Raw genomic sequence first — 24,070 nt, forward strand, 5'->3', positions numbered from 1 at the left:
ACAGCAGCAGTCTCAATAGACCCCTCAGGGATTTCCACTCGTCTTGGCCTTGTCATCCTCTATGCAGCTTTCCACTCGGCCCAGAAAATGTCGATAGGAAAATGTTTGAGGGGCCTCTGGTGGAAATTTTTTCATTCTTTCTGCATTGACAGGATGCCAAATCAATATTTACTTCCCACTAACAAGCTGCTCGAGGTCTCAGTAGAAAATATTGTAGAGAATGCGGGAAGACACAGTAATAAACAGCTGTCTGGCTGTGAGGAAAACATGAATTGACTGGAAACAGGGCCACAGTAAAAGGTCACTGAAACCCGTGAACTCCTCAGGTGTCCATATCAACTACTAACTTTAAGGACACATAATAAAGAATCTCTTTTCCTAAGAGAGCTGAGAGAATGGATCCTTTTCAGTCTAGCAAGCATAGAGGTTGACTCAATAATTTAATTAATGCATTTGCTAAGACCCGTGTTGGCTCTTTCCCAAGGCATTTGCTTCATTTGTTAAGTCCAAAAGTACAAATAGAGGGTTAACTTTCCTGTCTGCCTATTCGAATACTTCTTTACCTAACAGAAGTAAGTAATGTGTAAGTGTTTCCAAAATTTTAGGCATCTAGTAAAAACATAGGCTTGGAATTTTTATCTGCAACCTTTAATAAATGAAGTGGAAAAGTGAAATACCTGTCCTTCAAGAAGTTTACGAATGTACAACAGCCATTCTTTGTCATTTTCGGCATCGGTCTTTGTCCTTTCAATTTCCTAAAGGAAAAAATAAAAACACTGTAGTTAATTTCGTTTATATGAACTTGATCATACTGTTTTATAGAGAAATACTGATAGAATTGGATTCAACAAAGAGCAGCCTGTCCTTTCAAAATGGAGAATATTCAAATCAATGCTTAATATCTCCATTCATGTGGAATATAAAGCTATATATCTGTATTTCATAATATTATTCAGGAATATTTTATTTCTGTATTCATGGTGGAGATCAGGGTACGGATTGAAGTGGAAGTGAAAGTTATTAAAATAGAGTGAAAAAGAAGATGGAGCCGTAGAGAAGACTCATTTACAAGCAACCCTCATAAGATGATATAAAACCTTATACTCAAAAGTCAGACTTGTCAGTAGATAACTAAGGAGTAATTGTTACAATTACAGACAAAATAGGACAGGCATAGGTTCTGGTGTATTTAAATGCTTACTTATTTAAAATGTCCGATAGCTAACTGATAGGCAAGGGACACTCCAACTTAAAGTACTGATATTTTCAATGCCTCAATTATCAAGGTGAAATATTCTGAAAGTATAATGTATTCACATATACAACTGAATTGACTATTCAGTTAAAATCACGATTCAGTTTGCAAAAAAAAATGGACTTTTCAAAAAGGGAAGGGTTTGGGAAACTAACATTTGTTGAAATTTACTGTATGCCAGGTATCAGGCAAGGTACTTTGCATAAGCTGTCATAGTTTTTTACATGAATTTACAAGGGTTAGATGTAGCTTAATGCATATAATTCAGGCGGTTTGGGCTCTACTTGGGTAAGTCACTCAACTCTTTAGACCTCTGAAAGATGCAGGCATCAGTCCAAACAAGCTCAGATCTATAATGAAATCTAGTAAATATGTCCAGGTGTGTGCAATGAGCCCTCATGGAACTGTGTTTTTGCCAGGAGGACTTCCATTTAAGGTTGTATGGTACACGTTTTGGTGCTGTGCACCCCTGGCTCCATCCTGCATCCTCCCAGAGGCCAGGGTGTCATTTCTTCACAGACATGTGCCAGCTACTTTGGGACTAACAAGAGATATCTTTTTCTAATTCATATACTCAATGGGGACAACTTTTTCTAATTTTTCTAATCAAAGGGAGTGCTTGGTTTTTTTAAACTTGTAAACCCAAGAAAGGGCATGTTCTAAGACCACATAAAGGCAGAGGCCCTGTCTTCCAGAATATGTATCTGGAACACACATACACACACACACACACACACACACGAGGGATTCTGCTACATCTGCTTGTTTTAAAACTTTTAGGCAACAGTGGAAGACCTTAATATTTTGTTAGGTTTCTTCTTTATCCATCAAGTTTCAGTTAAATGTCTATAATAAGATATAGTTAACAGCCTTGCCACAGATACTGTTATTTCCTGTGTGTTTTATATTTGATACTGTATTTCATAATGCTCTTGGACTTCAAAGTTCACAATTCACAGACATTGTGGCATACCTGCTGAAAAGAGGAACTGATCATTCACTATACTATTCACTCATAGGATGAAAATAATCTCTATGGGATTCCTTTGACCTCCTTTCTAAGAATTCTTGGCAGTTTAGAAACCTTTGCCAAGTTGTAGATCTGCTCTACTTGAGAAATGTTTTGAGAAGCTGACAGGGTAGGGGTCCTGAAGGATGTTCTCATGCAAACACTGAAGTTGATCATTTTATTTATTCACTGAGCAAATATCTATAGGGAAGCTCTGAGTGCCATCATCTCTTTACCCTTTCTAAACAATAAAAAAATTTAATATTTAATGTATTAAAGTTCAGAAACTTAACAGTAGAATAGTATTGAGTATCTTCCACAGGTTTCACAGAAGACTGTGTATGAGGTTCTGCTGTTGATGAGGCAATAAACTATCAAAAATGCAGTGCCCTCCTCAGAAGGTACAGAAATGCTATTGCAGACTTATAAGGTATATGCCTATAAATTCACTCAGGCAGGAGTATTTTACCCACTTTAAAGCAATAAATACCTTTTTCTTTAACTTGATCAACAATAATTATAAATCTAGCTAGAGAAGCCAATATATTTACTACTTTTAAAAAATCTCATATAGGAGGAAAACCCCTCAAATCAGTCATGATCCAGCTAACTAACTTTCAAACGGGCTTAATTAAAAATAATAGCTTATAAGATATATGATTAACTAAAGAATATGGAAGAGATAGGGAAAGATAACTGACCTAAATAACAAACAAGCAGTTCTATATATGGCTTACTTCTATATTACACAGTTAAATTTCTCTAAAGGTTTTTTGAGTTAGTTAATACTCTTGATGTATCTTTCATTGGTATATTAATAATCTTGCCTTCATGAATATTATCTTAAAGATGAAATTCTAAGAACTATAAAACAAATAAAAGTATATACTTAATAATCAGTGTAAAAACTCCTATATTAATAAATATTGAAGTGATCTTACCGCTTCATCTTCTGTGTCCAGTATTTCCTCTAGGTCTGACCGTGAAATGTTCAGGATAGAAGCTGCCAAGGTCTGGGCTTTATGGGTTGAGGTTTTACAAGCATCCCTGTTTTTCTGCATCTTTTTAAGCTCTCTAATTTGTCGCCTAATCAAATGGACATCATTTTGTAACTCTCTGACCAAGGCCTGCAACATATTGGAAAGAATATGGGCTCATATGGAAGTAATAAATGAAGAGAAAGCAGTCATAACACAAAAATGTGAAGATACTAGCAAATCATTTTTTATTAGGATTATTCTGATTTTATTTATATTGGAACAAAATGGATTGCTCTTTACTTTTTGTCAGGACACAATAAAAGCTCTCTTAAATGATCACTTAACCAACTTGCTGGATCAAACAAATTGCTCCAATCCCTCTTTCAGATTTGCCAACTGCTATCTTGGTGAATACTTGCAGCAGGCAGGTTAATTAGTATCACGCCAGAGCACAACTCTCCCACCAGTTGAGCTGATGCCAATTGTCAGATGTACTTATTCCTAAGTGTGTATATCAGTTGTAACAGGTTAGTTACATAATTGATTTAATTATTGCATAAACTAATGAAATATAATGGCAGAAAAATGTTGTTTCTATTAAAACTGAACTAGAAATCTTTGAAAGGATTTTATAAGGACAGTTGGGTAAAAGTGCAATTAAATTATGTGTGGGCAAGACGACAATAAAGTATTGACAAAAATCATAAAAATCTAGGCTTACATCCACAAGAGTCTTTAATTTCTCCCTCTGAGAACACATGCTTATGTGTGCATAAGAAAAAAGAAAAAAAAAGAAAAAGAAAAAGAAAAAAGGCAGCTCTTACTCTGGATGAACAGAGCTTTGGAGTACGATGCCTGCCTTTGTGCGCTGACAGCAGCTAGCTAGATGTTTGGGTAGATTTCAGTCTTTTGCCAGCCTAAGCAATGTTGCAATAAATAATGGTGCTTGTATATATATTTTGCATCCCTAGGATATATCCCTGGAAGTGAATTTGCTGGACCAAAGGGTGTGTTTAACTGTAATTTTGAAAGCTGTTGTTTAATTCTCCCTCTATCCAAGATTGTACCAATTTACACCTACACAAAGAACATATGAAAGTACTTGTTTCTCCATACCACTGGCAAGACACCAATCGGGTTTTCAGTGTAGTTTTTTAATTTTTACTATTGTATTTTAAAGTTTCATTTCTCTTATTAAAAATGAAGTTGAGCATCAGCCTTAAGAAATATTTTTTTTCTTTTGTCTTTTATCTATTTTTCTTAAGTGATCTATAGGGATTATTTATACTTTAGGGAAATTTTATGTCGAGGATTTCTAATTTTTTTCATACTTTTTCTTTTGACAGTAATTATAGTATTTTATTGGAGAAGGAAATGGCAACCCACTCCAGTACTCTTGCCTGGAAAATGCCATGGACGGAGGAGCCTGGTAGGTTACAGTCCATGGGGTCACAAAGAGTCAGACACGACTGAGCAACTTCACTTCACTTCACTTCATAGTATTTTATGCAAAGGAAAAATATTTTTTTTAAATTTTAACACACTAAATGAATCTATTCCCATGTAACTTTTGAATTTAGTGTGATACTTTAAAAAGCATTCTCCACAATTTATATATATATGAGTATATATAAAAGTATATATATATGTGTGTGTGATTCAAACCATGATTTTTTTCTGCCACTTGAAAGATTTTTCAGTTATCAGTGTTTTATCCATTTGTAATCCTCTAGAAAATTATTATATAAAATCAAAGTTGTCTCACCACCACCTAGTAAATAGTCCATATTTTCCCCATTGATTTCATGCATGTTTAGGTCAGGTTCCGAACTTTCTATTCTGTTCCATCTCTCTTCTTATTAGTGAAGCTTTATAGTATATTTAATTAGTGAGGCTCTGTCATAAATGTAATCCAATAGGGGTTCAGTTCAGTTCAGTTCAGTCACTCAGTCGTGTCCGACTATTTGTGACCCCATGAACTGCAGCACACCAGACCTCCCTGTCCATCACAAACTCCTGGAGTCCACCCAAACCCATGTCCATCGAGTCGCTGACGCCATCCAGCCATCTCATCCTCTGTCGTCCCCTTCTCCTCCTGCCCTCAATCTTTCCCAGAACCAGGGTCTTTTCCAGTGAGCCAGCTCTTCGCATCAGGTGGCCAAAGTATTGGAGTTTCAGCTTCAGCATCAGTCCTTCTAATGAACACCCAGGACTGATCTCCTTTAGGATGGACTGGTTGGATCTCCTTGCAGTCCAAGGGACTCTCAAGAGTCCTCCCCAACACCATAGTTCAAAAGCATCAATTCTTTGGCGCTCAGCTTTCTTTATAGTCCAACTCTCACATCCATACATAACCACTGGAAAAACCATAGCCTTGACTAGATGGAACTTTGCTGGCAAAGTAATGTCTCTGCTTTTTAATATGCTATCTAGGTTGGTCATAACTTTCCTTCCAAGGAGTAAGTGTCTTTTAATTTCATGGCTGCAGTCACCATCTGCAGTGATATTGGAGCCCCAAAAAATAAAGTCTGACACTGTTTCCCCATCTATCTGCCATGCAGTGACGGGACCCGATGCCATGATCTTAGTTTTCTGAATGTTGAGCTTTAAGCCAACTTTTTCACTCTCCTCTTTCACTTTCATCAAGAGGCTCTTTAGCTCTTCTTCACTTTCTGCCATAAGGGTGGTGTCATCTGCATATCTGAGGTTATTGAATATTCCCAATAGGGGTATCTCCTTTCAATTACCCTTCTTTTCAGATTTTTCTTGTTAATTTTTGATTATTTGGTTTTCCATATAAACTTCAGATTGAGCTTGTCTAAACATTCTTACTGGTAATTTTACTTAAATCTTGTTAAATTTTATTCAATCATGTTAACATTTTAGAATGTTGATTCTTCCTAATCAAAGACCATGGTAGTCCCTTTCAGTTGGTTAAGTCTTTATTTGTGTTTCTGAGGATCATTTAAAGGTTTTCTCTTTATAGATCTGCTTATTCCTGGGCCTCTTACTTTTTGTAGGGGCTGATTCTAGTACCTATTTTTGCTTGTAGACATAAAGATTGTTAATATATAAATTTGCTGAAATTTCTTATTTATTGTAAGAGTTTTGCAGCTGATTCCTCTTTAGCTTCCAGAAATTAAATCATATCTGCAAATACTGATAATTTTATTTCCTATTTTCCAACCTTTTTTTGGTCATGCTCTGCATCTTGTGGAGTGTGGGTTCTTAGTTCCCCAACCAGGGATTGAACCCAGGCCCTTGGCAGTGAGAGTATGGAGTCCTAACCACTGGATCATCAGGGAATTCCCTATTTTCCAACTTTTATACCTCCATTTTCTTTTTTATTGAATTGATTATTAAGTTCTTCCTGAATAATATTAAATAGTAATATTGATAGACACATTTGACTTGTTCCTGATTTCAGTAGGAATCTAATTCTTAGGAAATACTATGCCAGATTTTGAATTGAGAGTTGTATTTTAATATACTAAAAAATAAGTATTAATATAAAATATATAATGTACAGTTTTATACAGTTATCTACATATTTTAATTTCTTACAAAAATGGAAACCAGATTATCTTAAATCCATTTTAGCATCCATATAAACTACCATATGATTTTTCATCATAAATCTATTAATAGGATTCTTAATAATTTCCTTAGTATTGAATTATCCTTGCATCTCTGGAATAAACTCCACTTAGTGTGGTATATTATTTTTTGATGTTCTGCTGAACTCTATTTGCTGATATTTCATCTGGAATTTCTACATTAATAAGAGATTGATTTGTTTCAACTTTGTGCAATCTTCCAAAAATATTTGGAAGGTATTTTCTCTTTCCATGTTCTTCAGTAGTTTTAATGAGATTGAATCTATCTGCTCTTTACTGACATTGTAGCACTCGCCTGAATTTGGCATAGTATTTACTGTACAGAAAGGAACCTTTTTGGCAATTTATTTTAATTTTCCATTTGTTCTAGAGGCACTTTTGGTACATTATAATTTTCCTAGAAATTTGTAATTTTCAGAAAGTAGAATATATAAAGAAATTCTACTTTTCAGCATTAATTCAGATTTTCTTTGTGGTGTGTCACGGGTGGGAATGCCTGAAAACATACACACTCTGAGATGGAGATTTATGTGGGAGAGGGTATTCAGGAGCAATACCTACGGAGCCTCGGAGCTGAGACAGCCTTTCAGAGTTGTCTCATCTTTATTTTTTCCCCCTTATATATGACATGAACATTTTTCTTGGCTATTATTTTTTTGAGTTCAGAAACTTTACTAGACCACAGAATATATACAGGGTATGACATGTTAGATCAAATTTTACATGGTTCATGTTATGTTCTTGGAAGTCTTTATTTCTGAAAATTATTTTTGGATTATAGTTTCAATATTTGTTCTGTTCCATCATTCCTTTTCTTCTTTCAAGATTCCAATTATGCATATGTTGAATCTCTGTAACTTGCTTCATAAATCTTTTTCTCTCCAATATTTTTTTTAATTGAAGTATAGTTAGAATGAAATAGTGTACATTTTAAGTGTTTAGTTCAATGAGCTTTGATAGCTGTATACTTCCATGTTGTTTTTGTTATCATAAATATGTACTGAATTTGCCAAATGATTTTTAGGGAGTATTTGCTTATATTGATTTTGCTTTCTTTTAGAACTGTTGAATCAACCTTTCTTTCCTAGAATAATATCAACTTATTCATGGTGTAAATTATTTTCACATAATGCTTGATTTGATTAACTAATATGCACTTGAGAATTTTTACATTGATGTTCATGATGAAATACTGACCTGTGCTTCTGTTTTCTTACAATGTTTTGTCAGGTTTTGGTTTTGGGGTTGTGCTGGTCACATAAAATGAACTGGGACTTATTTTCTTCTCTGCCATTTTCTGAAATAATTTCTGTAAGATGGTGCTATATTTTTCCTGAAAGTTTGCTCAGTGAAACCCTCTGGATCTGGAGATAGTACATGTGTTTTTGTGTGTGAAGGCTTTAGATTTTTAAAAAATCCAATTTCTTTAACTAATAAAGAGCTACTCATATTTTCAATTCAATCTCCTGTTAGTTTTTGTCATGAAAGAAGTCAATTCCTAATAGTTCTGACCATTTGTCTTGGTGGTTTAGTAGGGACTTAGGGCAATTTAGAAGCTACACTGAGTCAATCAGAGGAAAGAGCAAAGGCTTTGGCTGATGTCCACACTCTTGTAGACAGTGCTCAACCTTGAGTCCCCAGTGTGCAGACATGGTTGGGATGGGGCCCTTCCTCTCTTTTGGAGTGCACTCTGTCACACGTTCAGTTTGCTGGCTTAGGCTGACCTCTCTCTGCCAGATATCTGGTCACAGTAATTACCAAATATTTATACTCAGTCTTTGCTAAGGAATAAAGGAAGCTCTGGGACTGTGTTCATTCTACAAGTTGTCTGTCTCTCAGTTTTATCTGCAAAAACCTGAAGCTATCTAAAATGTGATGCTAGTGGTATATGACTGTGAAGCCACTACATGACAGGTAAGAGGTACTTTTTTGAAAAGTTATCCATTTCACCTAAATTGTCAAATTTATTGTTATAAACTCATTCATATAATTTCCTTGTTACCTATGTTTTAGTATCTGTAGTGATATCCCATCTTTTATTCCTGATATTGGTAATTTGTATTTTTAACCATTTTCTTCTTTACTCTTGGATTTTATATCAATGTAAAATAGATACCTGTGGGTTGTTTGAGGTATATAGCTAAGTTTATATTGTTTTCTAAATTGAAAGCGATTTTTCCAAGGCCATTATTGACTACTTTCCCTTACACTGATTTGAAATGAAAAATACAAACTTTATGCTCTAAATTATTGTAGATGGGCTTGTTTTTGTAATTCTTTCTGTTCCAATGTTCTATGCATCTTTTCCTGCATTTAATTGTGCCATTTTATTTATACAGCTTTATAGCATGTTTTGATGTTTGCTAGGAAAAATTTTCCTCTCTCCTTCCCATTCTTCTCCTTCTTCAGCCATCTTCAATCCTCTTTCTTTCAGTTATATTTCTGGACCCAGTTTGTATCTTGGACACCACTGAAATATAGATGAGATATGGAATGAATTCTCACATTTAACAATATTATTCACATTCAGAAAGACAGTATATCTCTCCATTTATTTAGTTCTGTTTTATGTCATTCGGTGTTTTAGAGCTCACTTTATAGGCTGCTTGCATTTCTTGAAAGGTTTATTCCTGGGTATTTAATACTTTCTTTTTATCATTGTGAATACAAATTTACAAATAGTACTCTAAATATACTATTACTTGTAAAGTCTACTTTATTTTATATGCTGACTTTGTTCTGAAATTATTGCTGAATTATCTGTTTAATAGCTTATTATTGGATTCTCTTGAATTTCCTAGGTCCATAAATGTGTCATTGACAATCACAGTTCAGTTGTACATGTTCAGTTTATTTTGGGAAAGGAGCTGTTTTACAGTTTATGGATTTTTTTTATCTTTATAAAAGCAATTTTAAAATTTACTTTTGAGTTTTTTGTTTTTTTTCCCCTAGCATTTTGAGTTGAAAGTTAAATTTTGGCTGAATTTTGAAGGTTTTGGTATTTCATTATAATTCACAAACTCACTTTTTATTTTCTCCTTAACCCAAAAATCATATCGATGGGTTTGGAATTTCTAAGTGGACAGAAACATTTGGCCGATTATTTGCTAAAATCATAGTTACATTATACTCTACTCAGGGTACACTGCCTAAATGATATTTGCTTTTTTGAACTTGAACTTTGTAGATTTAGATGTAAGTAATTTCTGTGAATGTTCCACATGGGTTTGAAAAGAAAGGAGCCTTGCTTACATTTTCTCTATTTGGATTGTTTATTTCTGAGTATATACAGATTAAATATACTAGAAAACAGTAAATACCTTTGTGGATTCTTTGATTTCCATTTGTAGTTTCACCAAATTTTGCTAAATGTTGCCAGGTACATAAAAATGCATGAATTTTATATCTTCTTTGCAAATTATACATTTTTATCAATATGAAATTGCTTGCTTTACCCTTATTAATGTTTTTTTTTCCTTAATTTGTCTCAAAATAATATTGCTGTATCTTCTTTTTGTTAGCATTTAGCTGGAATATATTCAATTGCGTGCTGGTAAACAAGCTCTTTCAGGGGATGGGTATGACTTGTAACGTTTGCCAGTTTCTATGGTGTTAGGTACTTGCACATGATTTTCAAACAACCAACATGAATGAGATGCTGGGAAGAGATAAGCAAAATTGATTCTCAAAAGCTAACTGCAGGATATCATAATTTTATTCTTAATTTTTTTTTGGCTTTTGGTATCATGTTTTAGGTGCATCTTTTTCAGAATCTCATAGTCTCTCTTTTCTTTTCTTTTTTAAAATATATTTCAACTTCATTATATATACTATGATTATTGGTATGTTTGGATCATCCTATTCTTTTTATTTACCATGCTTCTTATTAACTGTTCCTCTCCTTTGTTCTATCTTTCCTTCCTCCCTTCCTCACATTCTTCTTCCTGGTTTGTATTGAATTGATGGAAATTTTAATTTTTTTTTTAATATCCTCTAATTCTTTGAAAATTAAATGCTTGATTTCTATTCTTATGGTCACCTTTAAAACTCCTGAACATATATTTAATATTATTTAAGTAAACTTGATTAATTTAATATAATAAAATCAATATTATATTTTGAATCAATATCTAGAGTTTCTCATCCTCTGTATGTTCCACCAGAGCCAAAAAGAAACATCCCTTACAACCACCCCCTCACAACTCCTGGTACTATAATCACTAATATCAAGCTATTTAGATTTAATTGTAGGTTTTACAGGAGTCTTTGTTTTCCATTGTTTCTTGTTCTAAAGATTGACAAGAGTCCCACATGGGCAGAAAGACCTGAAGAAGTAAAGAGATAAGCTATTTTATCAATAATATACAGAGGACAGAGCAAAGACTTTGAGGAAAAAAAACATGGCTTGCAGTATTCAAAGAACAGCAAGAAAGTCAGTATGGCTAAAGAGGGATAAATGAGGTGCCATGTAGTAAAAAGTCTTAGAAGTAACAACAAGACTAATCATGGAAGCCTCATAAGGAAGTGAAGACACATACTAGTTTTTAGCAATGTTGCCATTAGCTGGCTGAAAGCAACATGGGTATATTTGGGGGAAATGTTTGTATTATTAAAAAATGTTATGTTATTTTGCTGAAATATACTTCATGATGCTCAAATATTCTTCTTCCCTTCCAGACTATACCTTTCAGATACACCGTAAAGTCTCATTGCACTAAGTTCATTGAAATGTTTTACTTTCCCCCCTTATATCCAGGTTGAGATTTTGTTTTCATATGATCACACTTGCCTTTTGTTTCTATGCTGGTGCTCTGCCTGTTTTCAGCTCTGGGTGTTACTTCTATCTGGATTGTATTTTTACTTCCCTTCCATCCATTACAAAATTGCTTTCTCTTACCAGTTTAAAATCTGTGCTTCCAAATTGTGCAAAATTCTTTAAATACTCTAGTGTTAAAAACATCAGAAGCTTAAAAATGTTTTACTCTATTTGCATCAGTTGAACAATGGTCCTTGGCTATCACTTATTGTCAAGGTAAGTAAAAACACTGTACCACACAAAATAAGCATTCAACAAATATTAAATGAATTTATAAAAATTTATGTCACCCTCCTTAAACTTCTTGAAATATCATGAGCTAGGAATTGTCTCAATATTTGATTATATTTTCAAAATAAGAGTACTTTCTTGGATGTATATCCCAACTTAAAGTCACTATATTTTTCAATATTGTAAGCAGTCAGCAATAGCATTAGAGTGAAACAAGCTATTTCATTCCAGTCTTATTAGATCTAGCTTTCCAGTCTTTATTAAGGAGTCTTGATCTGTGTTAGCTAACTATAAAAATTTTTGAGTTTCATGGAATCATAATGAACTGATTAGATTTTTAGTAAGATTAGATTATTGTGATGAAGGTTATAATTGGCTGTTCAAGTACTACGGAGTCACCCCTACAATCATAGTTTCTTGGAGAAATGATGTCTTTTCTAACAGCTTAAATAGTTCTATCAAGATATAATTTACGTATTTTAAATTTCACTCAATGTATTTTTATTAAAAGCTTTTCTTTAAAAATTTACCCTTTTTATATAATGATAGGACTGAAAGAGTTAATTCAAACTGGATTTTAAAAATCCTAATTAAGAAATCACATCACCAAAATGGTACCAGCCTCCATCCCCCCACAAATATCAACAATTAGACATTCACAAATTAAAATAGCTCTGGAAGGGCTCAGGAGTCCACTTAAGAAATTTCAGCAACACCATGAAGCAAAAAATAGAGAATAACGCCATACAAAGAAAAGGAAGGACAGCTTCATTGTGCCTGCATCATCCCATCCCCCAGGGCAGCACTGCTCAGCGCCAGTGAAGAACTCCGGGGTTCAAAGGAGCTCCCTCGCTGGGAAAGGAAGAATGAGGTGAGCAACCAACTTCCCCAGTTTGTCACATCACAGCATGGAAGATCACTTCAGCTCCACCCTACTCAGAGACTGAAAAAGTCAAGACATATAGGGACAGGCTGGAACAGCAGAGAGCAGCTGGGGCTCCCAATATCAGCTACACAGCCCAGGCAGCTGTGGTCCACGGTAACCAGCTCTGTGGAGGGTCCCAACAGGTTTCATCACTGAAGAAACCAACGCTAGGATGGCTGTCATGGACCCCCTGCAGATTTCACCACTGTACTTCCCCCCACAGGTTTCCACCTTCACAAATGCCACCTGACAGTCCCTCCCTGGCCGTAACCGGACCCTGCAATCTGCACTGGAAGCCAGCTTAGCCTTTGCACCTGCACAAGTGCAAGATGCCAGCCTAGACCCCTGCAGTGATAGATAGATGGGCATGCATTTGGAGCTAACCTCTTCAACTGTGGACCTCTTGCCAGTGGTCTGCCGCTGGCCTCTAATGATCTGCGAGTGCCTATGCTGAGACTCTATGGCCACAAGACTGCATGTCAACCGCCAAGGCCCGCACAGCTGTGTGTGGGCCCAGACCTGGCCCTGTCTCCTCTCACTGGCTTGCACTGCTGGGCTCAGCTATTGTGAGCCTCTCCACCTGAGCACGTGTACACCAACACCCAACTCCTGTCACTGGCCTCCACTGTTATGTGGGACCATTAAGCAAACAAACAAACAAAACTCAAAACAGTCTAACTTTGTAATTCAGTGAACTAGAAAAAGAACAAAGTAAACCCAAAGTTAGTAGAGGAAGGTGATAACGAAGAGCAGAGTGGGAATAAATAGAGACAAAAAGAACAGAAAAGATCAGTGAGACCAAGAGCGAGTTTTTAAAAGAGACAAACGAAATGGATAAATTTCTGTCTACACTTACCAAGAAAAAGAGAGTACTCAAATTAAGAAAATTAATCTGCAGGGGTGGGATGGGGAGGAAGATGGGAGGAAGGTTCAAAAGGGAGGGGGTATATGTATACCTATGGCTGATTCATGTTGAGGTTTGACAGAAAACAACAAAATTCTGTAAAGCAATTATCATTCCATTAAAAATATAAATTTTAAAAAAGAAAATTAGAAACGAAAGAGAAGATATTACAACTGACATTACAGAAATACAAAGAATCATGAGAGGATACTATGAACAATTATATGCCAACAAATTGGACAACCTAGAAGAAATGGATAAATTCCTAGAATATACAATCTACCAAGACTGAATCACAAAGTAACAGAAAATTTGAACAGATCAATGAGTAAGGAGATTGAATCAGCAATCAAACACTTTCCAATAAAGAAAAGCCCATGACCTGATGGCTTCACTGGTGAATCCTACCTAAGACAAAATAATGTCAATTCTTCTAAAGCTCTTCCAAAGAAAGTAAAAGGAAAGAACACTTTCAAACTCATTTTAAGAGGTCAGCATTAACCTGATACCAAAGACAGATAGGACACTACAAGAAAAGAAACCTATAGGCCCCCCTGATGAATATAGACGTAAAACCTCTGAACAAAATACTAACAAATTGAATTTAACAACACATTAAAAGAACCACACACCATGGTCAAGTGGGATTTATCCCTGGAATGCAAGAATAAGTCAACATACACAAATCAATAAATGTAAATATACTACATTAAAAGAATGAAGATAAAAATCATACAATCATCTCAATAAATGCAGAAAAAGTACTGGACAAAATTTAACATTCTTTCATGATAAACTCCCCACAAACTGGGTATAGAAGGAACATACTGTACATAACAAAAGCCATATAATACAAAACCAAACTAACATCACACTCAACAATCAAAAGCTGAAAGCTTTCCATCCAATATCAGAAACAAGAGAAAGGTGACCACCCTCACCACTCCTATTCAACACAGAATTGGAAGTCTTAGCTGGAGCAATTAGGCAGTAAAAAGAAATAAAAAGCATCCAAATCAGAAAGAAAGAAGTAACACGGTCTCTTTTTGTTTATGACATGATCTTTTATCTAGAAACTCCTAAGAACTCCATCAAAAAAAGCTGTTAAAATTAATGAACAAATTCAGTAAAGTTGTAGGATACAAACTCACAGATAAAAATTAATTTGTTGTGTCTCTATACACTAACAATAAAATGTGAAAAAGGAATAAAACAATCCCACTTACAGTAGCATCCAACAATAAAATTTTAGGGATAAATTTAATTAAGGAAGTGGAAGATCTATATACTCAAAACTCTAAGACATTGATGAAGGAAACTAAAGAAGACATAAATAAATGATATCCTGTGCTTACTGATTGAAAGAGTGGATATTCTTAAAATGTTCATTCTACCCAAAGACATTGAGAGGTTCAGTAAGACCTCTATCAAAGTTCCAATGCCATTTTTTCAGAAAAATAGAAAAAAAAATCCCCTAAATTTGGATGAAACTACAAAAGACTGACTAGCCAAAGCAATCCTAGGAAAGTGCCAAGGTGGAGGCATCATACTTCCTAACTTTAAGTTATATATAACTCATACAACTTGATAACAAAAACCAAAACATCCAATTTAGAAATGGAAATAGAATCTGAACAAATATTTTCCAAAGAATATATACAATGGCCAGCAAGTTCATGAGAAGGTGCTCAACCTTACTGATCATCAGAGAAATGCAAATCAAAACCACAAGGTATCAGCTCACACCTGTTTGGCTATTATCAAATAGATGAGAGAGAACAAATGCTGGCAAGATGTTGAGAAAAGGGAAACATTGTGCACTGTGGGTCAGACTGTAAATTGGTACAGCCACTATAGAAAACAGTGTAGAGGTTCCTCGAAAAATTAAAAATAACAACTACCAGCAATGCAATTTCTGAGTACATACTGAAAGGAAATAAAAACAGAATCTCAAAGAGATACATGCACTCTCATGGTCACTGCAGCACTATTTGCACTAATCAAGACATGGAAACAACTTGTGTCCATCACTATATTAATGAGTAAGGAAAATGTAGTAAATATATGTGTGTGTGTGTTTAATCACACACACACACAATGGAATATGATGACTGAGCCATAAAAAGAAGGAAATCCAGACATTTCTGACAATATGGATAGCACCTGAGAGGACTATGCTAAGTGAAATAAATCAGACAGAAAAATACAAATACTGGATGATATCGCTTATATATATGGAATTTTAAAAAGGCAAACTCAGAAATAGAGAGTAGAAAAGTGGTTGCCAGGGGCTGAGGGGAGGAGGAAATGAGATGTTGGTCAAATGGTACAAACTTCCAATCATAAGAAGAATAAGTTCCAGGGATTTAATGTATAACATGGTGATTATAGTTAACAATACTCAATTGTATACTTGGAATTTGCTATGACTAGATTTTAAATGTCCTTCCCATAACAATAACAATAAAGTGGCAATTATGTGAGGTTAAGGATGTGTTAACTAACCTATTGTAGTAAACTTTTCATAATATATACATGTATCAAGTCATCATATTGTTTATCTTAATCTTATAAAATGTTATATGTCATATCTAATAAAGTTGAAAAAAAGAATAGAAAAATCATAATTAAGAGTAGATCAGTACCAAAGTGTTAACAACTGTATACATTAAAAATAAAATTATAATGCTTTACAAATATTCTTACTAAAGAATCAAGAAATTTATATGCCCTAATCATCTTACTAAATCTTAACAAGCAAGTACATATTGATAATTAAATGATTTAAGCTTCCGGATAAATGTTGTTCTTTGGCTGGTATTTATTTATCAGCTAACAAAAGCCACTGAGAAGATGGAATTGACCATATGATTCTCACATACAAGCATGTTAACAAGCCTATTATCAGGCCTCAATCAAACTGAGCAAATACTTCTAGAAATTTCCCTTGTGTGTTTTATTCAGTTATTAGGAGAATTCAAAGCCTCAGCTCTGCCACATACATCCAGCCCAGATGCTCAAAGCACTTGATTTTACTCCAGGGTAAAATTCTATATTCAAGACTAGATCTAGAACAGATGGCCACCCCACCTCTGCCATAATCTGGTTGTGCCCTATGCATAAAGGAAAAAAAAACTAAAGGGAACACAGATTCCACAGCAGGGCCAGAACAAACATTATTACTATTAATACTACTAATAATATTTATTAAGTACTTTTGTGTACCTGATACCCTATTAAGTTCTGCACAGAATGAGTCCCATTGATCATAATGTTCCATGTAGGAACTATGTACATTCTTTAACTATGCTCATTAGGAGTGTGCATAGCTCTTGCCTTCACAGTGGTTTCAATCAGAGCAGTGATTACGTGTCCAGGTACTATTCTTGAAGCAGATATAAAGATCAATTTCTCAAGAACTTAGCGAGCTCTATTATGTGCCAGTTGTTTTGGTTGTTTTGCTGCTAAGTCGTGTCTGACTCTTTGTGACCCTGTGAACTGTGGCCCACCAGGCCCTAGTCCTTTCCATGGGATTTCCCAGGCAGAATACTGGAGGGGGTTGCCATTTCCTTCTCCAGGGGGTCATCCTGACTCAGGGGTCAAATTCACATCTCCAGCAAAGGAGATGGCATAACGGCAACAGACCTGTCTGCTAGCTACAATACAAGGCAGAATAAAAGGCACTAAATAGGGTGTAAACAACTCATAGGGGCGTTAAAAAGAGTGGAGCAATCCCCAGGTTCCCAGCCTCAGTGCCTTGTTATCTCTGAAACCAAACTGTTCCTCCATTTTCCCAGAATAGTTAAGGGAGGAATACTGGCTGACCGCAGAAGTACAGACCAGAGATCTAAACACTCCTTATAAAGACTTTCAGACAAAACCTGTATTCTCCCTTTCCCCACCACCCTTGGCTTTGGTGGTTCCTTGTACAGCCAATGCCTAAGCCTTCCTGGGATTCTTCAGCAGTCAGATAACTTCTAGATGATACACCCTTTGTAGATACTCTAGTTTGTCTTCCTTTTGTCCTGCCAGGTCATTTACCATTCCTTTACCCATTCCATGTCTGATATATGATGGGGCCGGGGTGCAATGTCTCTTAACGTCAATGATCATGGACCAAGCTTCTGGTTGTTTTTGCTTGGATGATTTTTAAAAGGAAGTGGCATGGAAATAACTCAATTCTTTGGTCTTAGAACCTGTCTTGCTTATGTGATTACCACAATTTCATAACTAAATTGACACTGGGAAAAGAATATTAAAAATATAGTGGACATTTTTAAACTCAAGCTATGAAAATGAATCTTTCATAGAGAAAATTTGAATAGTGTGGTGGATAGGGTACGGGAAGATGCTTTGTAGTTTGGGAAAGCAGAAAGGAACTTCAAGAATAACCCAGATCATCTGAAATAGGCCACTGCCCACTGTGCCTGAAGTAAAACACCAGGTAGTAAAGTGCAAAGAATTCAAACCTTCACAAATACGGTGAACTCTTCTACTTTCTCACTGGCTAGTAGCAATTTCTTCTGTGCACCTTCTAGGGCCTGCTCACTTTGCATTGCTAACCCTTGAAGATGCTTAGATGCTGCTGTTTCAATCTCTGCCATGGCAGATTCAGTCTCGTTTATTTTTGATAGGAGGAAATTAAGCTTGAGATCCTGCAAAAGACCAGTAAGCACACAGTAAAAATATATTTCTTAAACAGATTTGGAAGTTAGAGGTGTAAGATAAAGAAAGGGTTTTATTACTCTCTTTATATCTTGTATTTATTTTCATTTGAGTAAAACTTTATTTTCAGTGACTATCATGAGCACATATTATCACATATTTATCATTGAAATCAATTTATTCTTTTAAAATTATAAATCATTATAAAGACATGGAAGGGATTTTGGACTAAAAGATTTCCTATATCAAATGGAAGTATTTAATTATTTATAAGTTTAGGTGGACCTAAAACTTTATCAGTTTGGTTCAGTCACTCAGTCATGTCCGACTCTTTGCAACCCCATGAATCACAGCACGCCAAGCCCCCCTGTCCATCACCAACTCCCAGAGTTTACTCAAACTCAAGTTCATCGAGTTGGTGATGCCATCCAGCCATCTCATCCTCTGTTGTCCCCTTCTCCTCCTGCCCCCAATCCCTCCCAGCATCAGGGTCTTTTCCAATGAGTCAACTCTTCGCATGAGGTGGCCAAAGTATTAGAGATTCAGCATCAGTCATTCCAATGAACACCCAAGACTGATCTCCTTTAGGATGGACTGGTTGGATCTCCTTGCAGTCCAAGGGACTCACAAGAGTCTTCTCCAACACCATAGTTCAAAAGCATCAATTCTTCGGCACGCAACTTTCTTCACAGTCCAACTCTCACGTCCATACACGACCACTGGAAAAACCATAGCCTTGACTAGACAGACCTTTGTTGGCAAAGTAATGTCTCTGCTTTTAATATGCTACCTAGGTTGGTCACAACTTTCCTTCCAAGGAGTAAGCGTCTTTTAATTTCATGGCTGCAATCACCATTTGCAGTGATTTTGGAGCCCCCAAAAATAAAGTCTGACACTGTTTCCACTGTTTCCCCATCTATTTCCCATGAACTGATGGGGCCAGAGGCCATGATCTTAGTTTTCTGAATGTTGAGCTTTAAGCCAAATTTTTCACTCTCCTCTTTCACTTTCTTTTTTTTTTTTTTTTTTTCAGTCTCCTTGACTTTTTTTTTTTTATTGATTTTTTTATTAGTTGGAGGCTAATTACTTCACAACATTTCAGTGGGTTTTGTCATACATTGACATGAATCAGCCACAGATTCACACTTATTCCCCATCCCGATCCCCCCTCCCATCCTCTTTCACTTTCATCAAGAGGCACTTTAGTTTTTCTTCACTTTCTGCCATAAGGGTGGTGTCATCTGCATATCTGAGGTGATTGATATTTCTCCTGGCAATCTTGATTTCAGCTTGTGCTTTTTCCAGCCCAGCGTTTCTCATGGTGTACTCTGCATATAAGTTAAATAAGCAGGATGACAATATACAGGCTTGACGTACTCCTTTTCCTATTTGGAACCAGTTTATTGTTCCATGTCCAGTTCTAACTGTTGCTTCCTGACCTGCATACAGGTTTCTCAAGAGGCAGGTCTCAATAGCCAGACCGGTGGTCTCGTATTTCCATCTCCTTCAGAATTTTCCACAGTTTATTGTGATCCACACAGTCAAAGGCTTTGGCATAGTCTATAAAGCAGAAATAGATGTTTTTCTGGAACTCTCTTGCTTTTTCGATGATCTAGCGGATGTTGGCGATTTGATCTCTTGTTCCTCTGCCTTTTCTAAAACCAGCTTGAACATCTGGAAGTTCACGGTTCATTGCTGAAGCCTGGCTTGGAGAATTTTGAGCATTACTTTACTAGGGTGTGAGATGAATGCAATTGTGCGGTAATTTGAGCATTCTTTGGCATTGCCTTTCTTTGGGATTGGAATGAAAACTTTATATCTACTTATATAAATACCAGTTCTTAACAACAGTTTTCATTTATTATAAATTATCAAGATAAACAAAATCTGTTTCTCTAATACAGCATGACCTTTAATAGTAAATAAATTCTTATTGTCTTATGTAGAGATATAAATGTTCTTTGAAGTTATCTGAAACATTTAAGTAACTCATAGTAGTTTTGGGGAGGAAAAAAACAACAACTTTAAAAATAAAAAAGAGATTGTTACAGTCCATCTCTAAGCTAAAATGTCCTAAATCATACCTTTTTTTCTAACTCCTCTTTAGTTTGCTGATACATCTCTTCATACTGAGACTTCTCTTTTACAGCAACAGTAAGTCTTTGCTTTAGTGAATCAATTGATACTTTCTTGTTGGAACACTCCTCAGTTAATGTCCTCACCTACAATAAATGCACAAAGGTAGAGATGTATGGAGAGAGTAACATGGAAACTTACATCACCATATGTAAAATAGATAGCCAACAGGAATTTGCTGTCTGGCTCAGGAAACTCAAACAGGGTCTCTGTATCAACCTAGAGGGGTGGGACGGGGAGGGAGATGGGAGGGAGGTTCAAAAGGGAGGGGGTATATGTACACCTATGGCTGATTCATGTTAAGGTTGAAGTTTGACAGAAAACAACAAAATTCTGTAAAGCAATTATCCTCCAATTAAAAAAATAAATAAAAATTTTAAAAAAGCACAAAGGTAAAATTATTGGCAAAGGCAGTCTAGTTCTACACTGTATTTGTTTTAACAGAAACCAAATGAATGCATGAATAAGTCATTTCATTCATTTTCTCATAAAGGATACCAAATTCAAGTATAAGATTTGTGTAACTCACACAGCACTGCGAGTACTAACCAACCATACTGAAGTCAGTAGTGAGTGAGACTAACAATACTTAAGTCAGTAACAACACCCAAAAACTGCACAAAAAAGCATGAATATTGCTATGTGTAGACTCCTACCTAATAATACAAGATTATTTTTAACTACGTTTCCTTTAATTACTCACCTGAACTTCCTTAAGCAAGAGATGGTTGGTTTTGATTTTTTAATAAGCCAAGTCATAGAAAACTTTAATTTGTATTCTCCAATATAACATGTACTTTTTAGGATAAAATTAAATAAGTAATACAACATATTTATTGTGCATTTCAAAGAATAGCAGAAGACTCCAAAGGTGACATACGAATAGCTAATAAATATATGAAAAGATTCTCAACATGACTCATTATTAGAGAAATGTAAATCAAAACTACAACTACAATGAGATATCACCTCACACTGGTCAGAATGGCCATCATCAAAAACTTCAGAAACAATAAGTGCTGGAGAGGGTGTGGAGAAAAGGGAACCCTCTTTCACTGTCATTGGGAATATAAATTGATACAGTCACTATGGAAGACAGTATGGAGATTCCTTAAAAGACTAGGAATAAACTACCATATGACCCAGCAATACCACTTCTAGGCACACACACTGAGGAAACCAAAACTGAGAAAGATCCATATACCCCAGTGTTTATTGCAGCACTATTTACAATAGCTAGGATACGGAAGCAACCTAGATGTCCATTGACAGATGAACAGATAAATAAGCTGTGGTAATGTATACAGTGGAATACTACTCAGCCATAAAAAGAAATGCATTTGAGTCAGTTATAATAATGTGGATGAACCTAAAGCCCATTATACAGAGTGAAGTTAAGTGAGAAACAGAAAAACAAATAGTATATTAACATATGTATATGGAATCTAGAAAGATGGTACTGATGAACCTATCTGCAGGGCAGCAGTGGAGATGCAGACGTGGAGAACAGACTTCTGGACATGCCCAGGAGGAGGAAGGAGAGAGTGGGGTGAATGGAGACGGTTGCATGGAAGCATATACAGTACCATCTGTAAAACAGATAGCCAGTGGGAATTTGCTCTATGACTCAGGGAACTCAAACTGGGGCTCTGTAACAACCTAGGGGGCGGGAAAGGGTGGGAGCTGGGAGGGAGGTTCAAAAGGGAGTGGACATATGTACACCTATGGTTAATTCATGTTGAGGCATGGCAGAAACCAAACCAACACTGTAAAACAATTATCCTTTAAGTAAAAATAAATACATTTTTTAAAAAAATGCTAAAAAATAGCAGAAGAAAACATTTTTTTCAGTTTAATACTATTAAAGATAAATGACTTCTTATACAAACATTGTATACTTCAAATGATTACTGAAGTTAAAATGAACAAAATTTAAAAGATAGCATTGAAAAAAACCTATATGAAGTAATTATAATTTGTGTGGGTATGTGGAGGAGAAAGAAACTCTGTACGCATGTTCTTGCTCATGTAAAATTTTCTCTCTTCCATTTGAGCATTACTTACATTTTTATCTCCAACAAGGAAAATAAGGGAGATGTTCTCTCAGGAGTGGATGACATTTTGTGAATGCCAAAGCACAAGCTGCTTTATGATTTGTGTAAATAGCAGCTTTTAAAAATTTTTAAACAAAAACTATCTCTTAGGCAGCAAACTGCTGATTTTACTTTGGGGTCAGATAGTGTACAACTATTTTAAATATGACTCTTTTCTTAAGTACACTAAAACATGTACAAGGAAATACTTTAAAACAATTGTGGTGAGTACACTTTTTGAAGAACTGATAGTTATTAGCATATTTTTTCATTTAAAATGCATGCTTAATTCTATCATTATAATTAGCAGTTTTAAAGAAAATGCTGAATATAATTTTGAATCTCAAAAATATTAAAGATTTTTAAAAATTAAGCAGAACTTCTCATGGTATATTTACAATATAAAACGAATGAATGGCTATACTATGTATGAGATTTTGTCTTGAATTTTAAAACAAAAAATGTACTTTCAGAGCAAATGATGTAATTATGTAACAACACAGGTATATTTTATGAATATTTACTACATGTTTTGTTAAGATTGAATATTGAAGTTAAGAAAGTAAATACAAAGGGAAGTGATCTTTTTTCCTAGTGTCAGTAAACATAAAAATTGATACCTTTTTTTCAAGATTTTCTAGCATTTCATTAATACTCTCATTACTTTCCAAATTTACTTTCTGTCGAAATTTCAAGTCCTCTATCAAATGTCTTTTCATGGTTATATCTCTCTCCATTCGAGACATCCTTGAAAGGGAAAAAAAGGCATTTTATCAAGAGTGATAGAAAATATTTCAATAGTGATAATATCTTACATATTATCCAATGTTACACCTACTGTAAATTTTTAAATGCTATCTGATTAATTGCAAATTAATAAAATAATTGCTTGGGATAAAATACTGCTGTTAGTATTTTGAGTAAAATATTAAAATCTGTAATCCAGCTGTGATTTGGTAAATGCAGTATTTTATATAAACATATGCATTAAAAAGAAGAACTGATAAAGCTTAATAAAATTTTTTGAAAACTTAAAATTATTATATTTATATTACACTCATGCTTCCAAGAAAAATACAAGTTTTAGAGATTATCAAAATCATAACACTGATTGTTTCTGATAAGAAAGAATTCTATACTTTAATAAAGAAGTATAAAATTTGATAATATCATATAAAGACACTGAAGTGATTTATAATATCATATAAAGACATATCAGTGATTGAACTGATGTATCAGTTTAGCTTAAGGTGATAATGCTAGGTATAAAATGATAAATGTAATAACCACTATTACTTATAATAAGAACAACAATAACTAACATTTAATGAATGTTTACTATGTACTAGTCACTGTTATAAGTGCTTTACATGTATTTCAATTCTAAGAACTTTATGAGTTAATTCTATTAACTTGAGATCCAGAGCCGGCAGGTAAAG

At 34.9% G+C, this 24,070-nt stretch overlaps 1 protein-coding gene across 2 annotated transcripts in view; it reads right to left on the reverse strand.

Annotated features, from left to right (window-relative positions):
* Positions 1-24,070, reverse strand: part of CNTLN (centlein) — a 319,886-nt gene that overhangs the window by 10,327 nt on the left and 285,489 nt on the right. For both annotated transcript variants that reach the window (XM_043890767.1, XM_043890768.1), the window contains 5 exons: positions 23,252-23,378; positions 20,487-20,624; positions 18,207-18,392; positions 3,206-3,391; positions 678-755 (listed from right to left, as the gene is read on the reverse strand). In XM_043890767.1, the coding sequence (XP_043746702.1) occupies positions 678-755; positions 3,206-3,391; positions 18,207-18,392; positions 20,487-20,624; positions 23,252-23,378 (715 nt within the window). The remainder of the gene's footprint in view (positions 1-677; positions 756-3,205; positions 3,392-18,206; positions 18,393-20,486; positions 20,625-23,251; positions 23,379-24,070) is intronic.

Source organism: Cervus elaphus, chromosome 29 (genome assembly GCF_910594005.1).
Source record: "Cervus elaphus chromosome 29, mCerEla1.1, whole genome shotgun sequence".
In the NCBI taxonomy this organism is placed as follows: Eukaryota; Metazoa; Chordata; class Mammalia; order Artiodactyla; family Cervidae; genus Cervus; species Cervus elaphus.